The 13,129-nt window shown below is 40.3% G+C and overlaps 1 protein-coding gene across 1 annotated transcript in view; it reads left to right on the plus strand.

The window, feature by feature from the left end:
- Window positions 1–260: 260 nt before the first annotated feature.
- MCTP2 (multiple C2 and transmembrane domain containing 2) overlaps window positions 261–13,129 on the plus strand; it is a 78,870-nt gene continuing 66,001 nt past the window's right edge. Inside the window, exons 1-5 of the mRNA XM_029910706.1 lie at window positions 261–338; window positions 1,122–1,198; window positions 1,973–2,084; window positions 4,673–4,708; window positions 11,002–11,166. Of these exons, the coding sequence (XP_029766566.1) occupies window positions 1,155–1,198; window positions 1,973–2,084; window positions 4,673–4,708; window positions 11,002–11,166 (357 nt within the window). The 5' untranslated portion in view covers window positions 261–338; window positions 1,122–1,154. The remainder of the gene's footprint in view (window positions 339–1,121; window positions 1,199–1,972; window positions 2,085–4,672; window positions 4,709–11,001; window positions 11,167–13,129) is intronic.

Genomic DNA, 13,129 nt, shown 5'->3' on the forward strand with positions numbered 1-13,129 from the left:
TCCAAGACGACATGGCAGAGAGCACAAGCACAATGTAGAATTCTTTTTTTCCTTCTCCCCATCAAATCACTTTCTAGCCATGTTCAGCAGAATCCCTGAGCTTTTTATTCTCAATTATTTGTTTATTTTTTGTGGTTGGTAGTGTTGGAGGGTTTTCCAGACTAATCCCATTTGTATTATTATTGTTTATAATAGGTACAAGTGATCCATATGTGAAATTTAAATTGAATGGAAAAACTCTATACAAAAGTAAGGTCATCTACAAAAACCTAAATCCAGTTTGGGATGAAACTGTTGTGTTGCCAATACAGACTCTTGATCAGAAGCTCCGGGTCAAGGTAAATTTTTGGTGTGGGGTTCTGAAACAATGGAAAAAGCTCCTCTGAACCAGTTGTTTTCTGTGTGTGTGTGTTCAATTTGATGGTTTGACACAGAGAACGTGTATTCAAAACACAATTAGGATCCAAAGTTTTCTAAGCTTTATATTCAAATGCACATGCATCTTTGCCAGATTTTACTTGGATGTTGTGTTTTCAGTGTGTGAATGCCCCAAATCAAAATAATCTGTTTGACTGGAGGCGTTTAAACCTACTGTGCCAAACTCTGCCCACAATTACATCTGTGCAACCTCAGTGAAATCAATGGGGTTTACCTGAAATAATTTAAGAGTGTAATTTGGTGAACTGAGTTGAGTAGAATTATTACCTGTGAGGTAGTGGTGACAAGCAGCAAAGCTCTTTCTCATTATGAGGTAACTTTATAGTTAACAGAGCTGCAAGCTACCAGTTGTAAGCACTAATTGCTAAAACATCTGTAGCTAAAAAACTGCCTGGTTGTGTACAGTATTCAATTGTACTATACTACCAGATATGTAGGAATGGTCCCAATCCATTGTTGCACACGTGACTCGGTTCACCATATGTCAAGAAGGCATTTCAAAATGCTGTTAAAATATTCAATTAAAATCTACATTAAAGAACAGAAATGGAGAATTATCCCTGAACAACATATAGGCTTTGATTCCCAAAATATGGAATGAAACTCAAAATGTCAGTTCTTTTTTCTGATGTGGCAAAACTGGCTTAGGATGTGAAAATAATATGCATTTATTTTGCTACCAGGTATATGATCGAGACTTAGCCTCCTCTGACTTCATGGGATCTGCATTTGTGGTGCTGAGCAACCTTGAGCTCAACAGGTACTACATGAATTTATTAAAATGTGTTCCTGCAGTTTAGTTTAGAAATGATCACAACACTTTTGCAGCAGCTTAATCTTTTATCTGTGGGTTGTCGGTCTGAATGTGGAGCTGGGAGACAGGAATTCATGTTTTATTCCTGGCTCTTATACTTACTTCCTGATATCTTGGGCAAGTGCATTTTCTTGCATTATGGGCCCCATGGCTGTACTATCTGAGTGGCTTACAAACATTAGTGAATTTATTTGCACAACACCTCTGTGAGGTAGGGAAATAGTATCATCTCCATTTTCAGAGGGGGAACTAAGGCAGAGAGAGATGAAATTGTCCAAGGTGATGCAGGAAGTCTGCATCAGATCTAGGAACTGAACACAGATCTCACAAGTCAATGTCCAGTCTTTAACTGTCAGACAATTCAGCTGGATAAGTCATTGTCAGTTTCCTTTCCTGTAAAATGGGGATAACATTGATCAGTTTTCTGCCTGTCTGCAGGTGGTGGGTTATCAGTATTAATTAATTGCTATGGAAATACAAAGTATTATTTAAAGTTGCTCTGCTGAACGTTGTATGTTTTGTGGGAGCTGTGAGGGGGAATATATGCCACAAAGAAATACGCCAGATTGCACATTTTAATATTTAGACTCAATTTTGAAAACTTTAAAATGTGCTAAATATCAGCCATAAAAAACAGAATTTGCACAATTCAGTGTGACCTTTAATAAGGAACCAGAAGCTAAAATGGAGCCTACAGATGCATTTCTTTTCTGCTTACAGAACTACTGAACAGATTTTAAAATTGGAAGATCCAAACAGTTTAGAAGATGACATGGGAGAGATTGTGTTAAACTTGAGTCTAACAGTCAAGCAAGGAGACTTCAAGAGAACTGTAAGTGGCTTAGGAAATCAAATTTATAGCTGGAATGCACAAAAAAAGAAAGCTTCCCTAATCTGATTTACTCTATACTGGGAAATGCCACCTTTATTTTCATCCTTTGAGACTCAGCATTGAAAACTTGGTAGTTCGTGATTTAAAAATCAACCACACTGGACTGGATAAAACTTGCTTATGTTTCTATCGCCAAGTGCTTCCGTTCTGTGGCTTTAAACAGTGAGCCCACGAATAGCAAGTCTCCATATATTTCAACGAGTGGTAGGTCTGTGCGTGTGTGTGTGAGATATCTCTAAAAGTGTATGCCCTACAGCTTGCAGGACTGCTCTTTCAGGACATGCCGTTTTCTCACTATAAGCAAGGAGTTTAGATTTTATGAATTTTTAAAAAGGTGTTAAACCTCCAATTAGATGTGATTTTTTTTTTTCATACCAGTTAAAAATATATATATCACTGTGAAATGTAAAAGCAAGGATTTACTATTAAGACTAGGTTGTGCCTGCCCTGCATTGGTGCACATTGCTGAGAGGAGGGACATGACTGAAGGAGCTATGTTCTTGCAAAACTGAGAACGGGCCAGGCATAGTCTTAAACCTCACCAGATTCTTCAGTGAGCTTTGGATCAGGCTCCTGTTGCAGAAGTGCTGTGGGACTCCAGTGTTGAAAGGGGTGTTAGAAACCCAGAAGGAGTTGGGCAGAGGCTGCAGAGAGTGTGATTAAAGGGAATAAGGGCTTTCAGGATCAGGGTTTGTGTGACTATTTTTTTTTTTAAATATCACCATTTGTGTTTCACACAAAACATGGCCTAGGCCTAAATCTGTAACTTCATCTTGCAGTCATTTAGAGAACAGGTTGACAGCGAGAAAAAACCCAAAGTATATCATTTGAATAGATCCAATTTTCAAGCAAGTCCAGTTTTAAATATGTAACTAAGTTTTGCTGGTTAAAAAAAAAAAAAAAAAAGGGAAGTGTTTCTGTGAATATTAAATATAACAGTTTCAATTTTTCAGAATCCAATGTGAACACGGCAGCCTACTGAGACTGTTAAACTAGACATGTGGGAATTCATAGTAGGTATGGGATATTTATGAAAGTGAGAATGTTACCAAAAGACGGGTTGGGGTGGAGAATATAGGAAATAGACTTCACAAGAAAGGTGTGCCTTTCATTATTGTTTCTTCCTAGTAGCTGCCTGTTTTTAAGAGTTGTTAATTTATTAGGTAATTTAATAGTGCATTGTTGGAAAGTTTTTGATATTTCTCCCTCTGCATATGATTATTTAAAAATTTCAACAGCAACCAAATAATGCTAATAAAAATTCCAGAACACTTATTTTTGTTGTGCTGATCTCACCTACCCTGTTTCTCCGAAAATAAGACAGTGTCTTATATTAATTTTTGCTCCCAAAGATGCGCTAGGTCTTATTTTCAGGGGAGGTCTTATTTTTCCTGGAGCTTCGGAGCCTTATATTCCGGGGTGGCCTTATTATCCGGGAGGTCTTATTTTTGGGGGATGCCTTATATTACAGCGAGAGGCAAAACTGGAAGTAGGTCTTATTTTCGGGGGATGTCTTACTTTCGGGGAAACACGGTAGCATTATATATACTGTAAGAAGGTAGCTTTTCCTATACAAATAGTGAGGAAATGACTTGCCTGATCTTAAAGGTAAGAAAGCAAGAAATGTTGCGAGCATGGCCGTTAATGGTCTGACCTTTCCTTAGTCATTAATGAGACACTCTCTCTATGTCAAAGTCCTCTAATAAACCCTGACCACTTCCCTTGAAATTTTGGCTGTTCTTACTAGTGCAAGCCCATTTGGCTGGGATGTCAACTCCCTCATTAACTTAATATGCAAGGCATGGGATGGCATCCGGGTCACTGTGTGTAGTAAGGGGCGAGACAGGTGCACAGTCCACGTGAGAGCTGCTGGAGGCATTTCTTCTGACTTGGGGAACAGTTCCTCTGGCAGCATTAAGGAAATGTGGGTCAGAGTGGCCCTGGGGATTCTGGGATAAGAGAGGGGGCAGCATTAGTTCTGGGCAGCAGCCTTGGGAATGCCTGGGTGTGTGGTTAATATTCAGAGTGCAGATGCCTAAAGAGTGGGTGCATGCTGTGAAAATGTCACTGACCATATTTTAGGCACTTGTGTTTCAAATGAAAATAGCTCAGCCATTTTCAATAGAATCAGAAGAGCAAAATGGTCTTGTCCATGCTATGCACTTAACAGCAAGCTGATTCCACTCCCCCCCCCCCTTTTTAAAATTAGCTTAGTAGGACCAGATGGCACCAAAAGTTTGAGCCATGCATCTTACTAATGGCTCAGGGTCTCTTCCACTTTTTATTCTTGATGCTTTGTTTCCTTTTATTTCTGGTGCAATGCAGGTGTTCTGTTTTGTTGTTTGTTACAATCTGCGAGGGAGGTAGTTTAATTGAATGCAGTAGTAGATCCAACTCTGTGCTAGTAATATGCCTTCCCTAACACAGTTTATAAACCAGTGTTCAGATTATTTGACTAACCACTTTACCTGTTTTCCTTCCTTTGCTTTTGGATTCTCTCTGTTGCAATGGTGGAAACGCATGAATAGAGATGGTCAAATCGGAAGAAACAAACTTCATCCAAGGTAACCCATATCCCTTTTCTCTGTAAATCTCTTGTTCCCTTTCTCCCACAAGAAATTTCTTCTTCTTCTTACGTAGCATCTCCATTACTGGAGGTTCACAACCATGCTAGCGCATTTTGTACGCTCCTCCGGTATTCTCTTTGTGGATGAATAGTCCTTGAACAACCCAGGATTCCACACCATCTATCCGAGATGGTTTTCTGTAACTAGTTTGAAAACTCTTAGCACAGGTGCAGACTGTCAGGCCCTCTGGACCATGATTCATATTCCTTTCTCAGTCTGACGGTTGAGTGAGAAATGTTGGACCTCTTATTGTTGTTTGTATTATAGCGGCAACTGGAGACTCCCAGCGTGCTTGGGTGCCCATTGTACACACACATTGTAAGGAACAGTCCCTAACCAGAAGAGCTTACAGGGTAAATTGACAAGGAGGAGGAGACAGAGAGATGAAGGGACTTGCCCAAGGTCACACAGCAGAACAGTGGCATAGCTGGGAATATAACCCAGGTCTCCTGACTCTGTCCAGTGTCCTATACATTGTACCATGCTGTCTCTGTTCTTGAGCAGAGATTTCCTCAGATCCTTCTGTTGAGGGTTTCCCCTGGTGGAATGAACAGGTATTTTGGCTGGTAGAAATAGAATGGTGCCATCAAGATGTGCATGTACCATTACTGGGTATCCACATGAACGTCTTCCCTTTGGGCCATTTTTCTTTTGCACCCACTTATTGCATCATGCTTATATTGGATTTGTAAGCTATTCAGGAAAGAGACTGGCTTTATATTTGTTCTGTAAAATGCTACCAAAAATACTTCTGTAAAGAGGACATGTAATGTACATTCTGGGCACAGGTCTGCAGATATTTTGGCTTAACCAAACAGTTCCAGGGATAATGCTGGCCCTCTACAGCTATATTCATACTGCAGAGATACAGCAAGAAATTGCTAAATGGAATATGACAGAGAGTGATGGAATAATTGAAGAGCTCAGCAGTTTAGTTTTTAACTAAAGCCCCTGAAATTACTAGTGCCCACACTTGATCAAATGTGGCCTGATCTCTCTTTCTGCCATGTGTGCGCGCACACACAGCTGTCTCTCGAATCTCGCTGGCTTGGAGTCCCAGGACAGGGAGCCAGATATTCCAACTCTATTCCTTTCAGTCCAAAACAGCCAAAGTTCCGTCTTGCTCTTTTTCTTTGTTGTACATTCTCGCTCTGTATTTTAAACACTTGATTTGAAATAACAGAGATAAAGCTTTAATTCATGTTGGCAGGTCATTCAGTTCCCCGGGCTCCAGCTAACATCTTAACATCGTTTTAAATAAAATTAAGAGATGCCAAAGCATGATATTGGATTAGTGGATGCAAGATTATTGTTGAAAGAAAAAATAGCTGCAACCCTTTGCTCTATTCAGTTATAGCCACTAGAGGGTAAGAGAGCTTCAGTTCTTCACAGAGGATACATAGTTCATGCTCTAGTGTGATCTCTTAAGAAAAGCTTCTGTGGCCATCCAAGGCAGTAAAGAATTTCCCAGAATGTGCTGGAAAAAATCTGACAAAGCAATATTTCCTAGTTTATTGATTCTGCTACTGCATTAAAACACTAGTACTGTCCATCAATAACCATCTTTAGTTAGGAAACTCTGGTCTGTGGAAACAGTACTGGCAGTTTGTGGCAGAACATAAAGGCTAGAAAGAAAAATTGTGAGCACAGGGAATATAGATGTCTAGGGAAGGCATGAGAGGTTATGGAAAAATGGCCAGAGGAGTGTGATGAGGTAGAAGAAATGCAGACGGACTGGATAAAGATACCAGAAATATGGGGGGAACATTATATAATGGATACACAAACTTAGCACTGTTGTTTTGGCTATTACACTTTGGTTGCTGTTCAAGGAAGAAAAACTCCATATACAATCCATTTGTGCAACTTGGTTCCTGATAAATCTCCAACGCACTGATTAAATTAAATGTGTCTCAGAAATCTACATCTCTAACATGATCAGGAAAGCAAATGTTTTATATTAGGGGTAGCTTAACTTCTTCTCAAGATGAATTAAAGTGGGATTTTATTGTAATTTTCAGATCCTGTTGTTATGTAGTATTTTCATATGTGGGTAGAAGGACTTAAAAAGAAAAAAAACAAGTTACATTTTTCAGTCTTTGATTTCTCAACTCTCTATATATCTGAGACAATTATGGCTTATAACTGGATCTGATCCCCTAAGTTTTATCTTAGACTGGATAGCAGATACCAATGTCACAAATGAATCTTCTTATTACTTTAGTCACCAGTCCATCTTGCAGGGACTCAGTAATATCCCCAATGGAGCAATGCCTCCACACTGGTACCAATAACTGTTGAAGTCCCATGTGCAGAGTGGAAAAAATATAAGTTAAACCTGTTGTTGAATACTTTTTATTTACTGTCCTTCCAACTCCCTATCTTCTTTAAGAAAAAGCAGATATAACTTTTTTAATACAGAAAATAGAAGACAATAAAAATCATGCAAGCATTGGCTATGGGTAGGATGCAGAGATGATTTCAGATACTGAATATTGCATATGAAATCAGTATGGTGCAAGAAGTATCGAACTGGGTGGCTTGTATATTTGTCAGCATATATTTATCACTGCTCTTGGGGGGCGGGGTTACATAAAAGAAGTTTTTTGGGCATGATTACATACCCAAAGGTAGCAAGATATGTGCACCGCATTCGGAGCCCCTTGCTTAGGATGGAAGTGTGGGATAGCATTGTTTTTTGATATAGCTAACTCCAGAGTGTAATTTGCTTCTTTGCTCATCAAACGGTAAATGGCGCTGCAGAAGGAAGCATGGCCCCTTTGTTTTTAGGAAGTATTCACCATACTCTGTCCATCTGTAAGAAAAACAAGATGAAGTGCCTCCTTCCCTTCCTCTTTTTCCAGGCTGCTTAGCCTATAGAGATATTTTGGGGCATAGGGGAACACTACGTCTGATGCTTAGTAGCCTTGTTTGTCCCAGGTGGCTAGACTCTTGCACCGAGGGTGCCCTGCATGTTATTTCCATCCTTTGTACGGATGAATAACCTTTAAGTGTTGAACATCTAGGAAACAAACAAATGGGTTTGCTTGGGGGAGTGGAGGGGATTGACCTGCAGCAGTTTATTCCTAAAACAAGTGATTCAATTGCCACCTTGATATCTAAAGCTGATTGAATAAATTGGCTGAAAAGGATGACTCTGGACTGAAGTGCTCCCACTCCTCTTATCACAGGGGATAATCCTTCACCCTCCTTTTCATGTGTGGGTTTGCCTGCCTCATTGCATTTGGCTCTCTATAGCAATACCCTGTGGGCAGTGGTGCCTCTGTGATCTTCGAACGTTTCACAGAGCCATAGAACTCAGTTGCCAAAGGGTCACGTGCCATCACAGCAATCTCCCGTCAGTTCAATTGCCTTTCTCATCCTCCGCTCCTCTTTCCCAGAGGGAAACTGCCTCTGCATAGCGGTTTCCCTGCCTAATGAGTAGAGGTCCAGAAACTTGTTTGTTTATTTTGCAAATTACAGTGGTTCCAATTTCTACTTTGACCTGTTCACAGGAATTCGAACACTTTCTGTTGTCCTGTCTCATCCTTTTAAGTACAGGAGGCGAAAGACGGGTTCATTTTACGCTTGTCCACCTCACTGTATAATTAAATAAATGTATGATGGTTTCTTTTTTATTGCTCACCAGCATTCAGAAAGGCTTTGACCCTTCCCCACAAGCACTGTGCCCTCTCCGGGGAGGCAGTGTAACCTAGTAGTGATTGGAGGAGCGTCTAGAAGTGAGGTCGCCTGAGTTGTGTTCCTTACCAGCTCTGCCACTGACTGGCTTTGAGATCGTGAGCACGTCACTTAATTTCTCTCTACCCATCTATAAAGTGGAGCTAATAATTGCCGACCTCATGGGGGTGATGCAAGGCTTAATTAATTAACACTGTGTAAATCGCATAGGCGACAAGCATGAGAGAAGAATTATAATGAAATAATTTTGATTTAAAAATGAATAATAAAATATCTGCCCCTTCTTATCTTGGGTGACATTTGCCTCAGTGCAAACTGTCCTCTCCAACACTTTAAACCCATGGAAATGACCCATGGTCTGGTCCAAACATTCCCACAGAGGAGTAGGCCCCACGTGCCAGCCACCTGCATTGTGGTGGGTAGAGCAGGCTCCTGAGAGCTGTTGCTCCCTCTCTCCCCTCCCCGCCCCTGGAGATGGACAGGGATTGAGCAGAGCTGGAACAAGCCAAGAAGCAGATTTTGACTGTTCAAGCCTCCTACTCTTACACTGGGCTGTTGGCAAAGCCAGAATTTAGTCCTTACGAAGTCATGCAGGTGGCCTTATGTAGCCCTTTGCACTGTATTGAATGTTGCCCTGAGGACTTACCTACTGGTTAGGAGGACCATAGACCTGGATTGCTACCATAAAACACTAGACTGATCAAAACCAGAAAGGATCCCTATGAGAGGGCTCACCAAATTTGATTTTAAAATTACATGATGGTAACTTTCTTTGTTGCTGAGCATGGAGACTCTAGCTTTCAGTTTAAAAAAAAATGTACTGTGGATAATAAAGTTACTCTGTCTGTTTTTTGTGAACTAGCTTCAAAAACATATTCCTCCTCCAAGGAAGGGAGGGAAAATCCTTGGACCTAAAGCAGCAAGTACATCACATCAAACATGACTGTGTTAAATACTAAAATGTTCAAAGTACGACTGAGATAGATAAAGGCTTTGATGGGAAGTGGATATTTCCCAGGGACATTACAAGCAATAATCCAGATGTTATAGTGTAATGCAACGAGTGTCCATGGATAGATCGGGAGCTCAAGCCAAGCAGTGCCTGCTGTAGGCCTTAGCCCTCCACTCCCATGCTGTTCTGCCATATGGAAGCAATCTCTAGGCCCCTTTAATAGCCAGCTTTGGATTCCATTTTCACAGGGCTCGTAGAGCTAAGTGGAGCTGTTTTATGGACAAGTTAGATAGAAGCCTTTCCAAGATAAACATCCAATTCAAAATTAGGACATACCAAGCCACAAAATTATTTTAGGGCATATTTCATGGAAGCACTGCCATTTTTCTTAGGCAATTGCCAGACTGTAGGATGCCCTTTGATCCCTTGTGGACATTACTCCCTTTTTTATAAAAAGGATTTTGAAATAGTTGCAGTGTTTAGGGAGGAATATATCTGCCGGGACTTTGAAGTATGTCCATGGGAACAGTCATGCTTTAGCTTTTTGGCCTACAAGATGAACTTAAAAAAAAATTTGCACTGCAGCTGGATTTATGAATCAAAATCTCATTTTCTTTTTAAAGGTAGGAATTTTCATCCAGTGTGCCAGGAAAGCCAAGCAGTGTGTTTAAATAGAAGTATATTAATATGCATGTGGGATTCAAACATTTGGGCATTTTAACCAGTAAAAAGCAAGTTAAAATTTGTGTATGTGCCTCCCATGATTTAAGAATTTTGTTACTGGGTAATTCTTCCTTAAAATGTTATTCCCAGGCCTGAAGTGCTCTTGAAATCTTTTTTTTATTTAGTAACACCATATTGTTCTTGTTTTTAAAGCTAATGCATCCTGTTTTCATGTGACTAGTGAAATCTCCTCCTCCCTTTTGGACCCACCAGTCTGTCATGATTGAAGCACAGAAGCATGGCATGTTTAAAATTGTTGCATGGCAATAAAATATGGCATGACTTAAAGTGAGAAGAAAGGTGTAGCCTTAAGTTTCCAGATCTCTCTGCTACTCCCCCCCACAAAAAGGTCCATTTAGTCATTTCCACTGCCCATAAAATATTGCCAGTGCTATAGTGTTATGTGCCGCTACATGATGAAATCATAAAGTTAATAAATATGTTGTAATTGCCATATAACCACCAGATAAAAGTCATCATGTTTCAATGGGCCTCAGTATTTTTGATTCACAAGCTCAAATTCTGGTAACATAAACACTAAAGACTAGCAAACAAAGAGCTATAGGTGCATAATGGGAAAGAAGGGTGGTCTGGTGGTTTGAGCACCAGCCTGGGAATCAGGAAATTCATGGTCAGTTCCCATCCCTGCCAGACTTCCTGTGTGACCTTGGGCAAATCACTTAGTATGTCTGTGTCTCCGCTCACCACCTATAAAAAGGGGTATAATAGTACTTCTGCATCTCCAGAGGTGATGTGAAGATGCAGTAGATGTTGTGGTATTTGGAGTAAGGAAGGCCATATAAGTACCTAAGAGATGTATCCAATAGTGTCTTTATGAAGTCAACTTGTTTTTCAGTCAAGTTTCCTACGAAATGTGCGACTGTCTGAATCCATGCGAAAGAACGAAATATGGAATGGAATTGTGACGATCACTTTATTGGAAGGGAAGAATATCCCAGGAGGGGGCATGACACAGATTTTTGTCCTGTTAAAACTGGGAGATCAAAAATATAAGAGTAAGGTAAGTATTAACAACTTCTATAAGTGTGTAAGGTAGGGCAAATAAGGGGTCTGCTTTTTTTCTTTTTTCTTTACACCATTGGAACTCTTTCTTCAGTGGAGTTGTTCCTGATTTATAGCAGTGTAAGTGAGAGCAAAATCAGGTTCAAGGAGTTTAGATTTTTTTATGTCCCTTTCCCTCATATGTACATTTAATTGCAGAATAGGAAATAGAGAATATGGTGTGTGTGTGTGTGTGTTTATATATAAAATATACACTTCACAGTGATGGATGCGCAACACTAATATAAAATGAAACAGGATTCATGCATAACACATAGTTTTGTTCTCTGCCAATACAGAAGTCATTTTGTAATGTTAAGTGTGCTGTATAGGGCAGACCCTAAAAACTGTGCATTGACATTTTAAAAACATTCCTTTACTTTTAAAGAATATACATATTTAGTATTAAAAAAGAACCTTTGAAATTTCCAGTGTTGCTGCCCAGAGCTAGTTCTTCGTTCTGTTCTTCATAGAGCTGAACCAGAGTTCATGTTTACTTGCACCCTGTGCAGCTTCCCTGGAGTCCATAGATTGAATGGAGTTCCAGTGGGTGGGCATTTCACCCTTTCATTCTAAAGACGGGGGGAGGCGGGGACGGGGAAATGCAATTAAAGACAAAACAACAAAACCCTCTTAATGCAAACAAATGAGATAGATATTCTAGACTGGGTTACAGGACCTGATACTTCTAGAAACAAGCCCTGATGATCTGACTACAGAGATTCCACAAAATGTGATCATCCTGTGGTTGTTTTTCAAAAATATATAAATGATTCTAACCAAAGAGGAACAGAACATGACACTATTTCATTAGAAAAGTAGTTTTAAAAAAGTAATAAACAGATTAGTTAATCCTTATAGTTAAGATGCCATACCTCCATCTAAGATGCTCTTTTATGTTTACCTTTAATGCAATAATAAATATTAAAATTTTATGTTTTACATCCTTTTATGGGGATTATTTAACTTACCCTTAGTCAATCACACATCACACAAAAGCAGACAAGAGGAGGGAGACCATAGCAGTGGTGCAGGTAATCCAATATCCTGTCTCTTGTAATGGTCAATGACATATAGAAGAACAGCTGGTGTACTTCCAATATAATCTAATACAGGGATCAGCAACCTTTGGCACGCAGCCCACCAGAGTAAGCCCCCTGGCACGCCAGTCCGGTTTGTTTACCGGCCACGTCCGCAGGTTCGGCTGATCGTGGCTCCCACTGGCCGCAGTTCGGCATCCCAGGACAATGCGGGCTGCGGGAAGCTGTGGCCAGCACATCCCTCGGCCCGTGCCACTTCCAGCAGCCCCCATTGGCCTGGAGTGGTGAACCGCGGCCAGTGGGAGCCGCGATCGACCGAACCTAATCTAATATATTGTGTATTGCAAGAGATATTAAGGTCCTCATCCCGCATACACTCATGTTCCTGAGTAAATTTATGCACATGAATAGTCTCACTGAACTTAATGGAACTATTTGCATGGATAAAGTTACTTGTGTGTATAAATATTTGCAAGATGAGATCCTAACTGCTCATTCCCGCCTCTGCTAAGGTTTATTTTAACATAAAAGAATGAAAACCTGGGACCTGATTCTGATCTCATTCAAACCTGTTCAACCTCACTGACTTCCAAGGGCTTGCCCCTGATTTATGCCAAGTTAAGTGACATTGATCCACGCCTGTGGTCTATTTAAACTGGAGATGTTGGTTCCACTTTCCTATATGAGCATTTCTCCCGCCACACAGTCACATTATGCTTTTCTATTTATCATTATGGGGAAGAAAACACTTTTAAGAGAAATGTGGATCTGCATGATAGGCTGCAGAGCCTTGCTGGGGATGCTCCTCTTGGTACTTGATGCCCAAACATCTGGCCTTGCTCTTGTAGATGAAACTGATGTATACATAACTGTGGAAATAAG

The sequence above is a fragment of the Terrapene carolina genome, unplaced genomic scaffold (assembly GCF_002925995.2).
Source record: "Terrapene carolina triunguis isolate 2854851 unplaced genomic scaffold, T_m_triunguis-2.0 Scaffold67, whole genome shotgun sequence".
Classification (NCBI taxonomy): domain Eukaryota; kingdom Metazoa; phylum Chordata; order Testudines; family Emydidae; genus Terrapene; species Terrapene triunguis.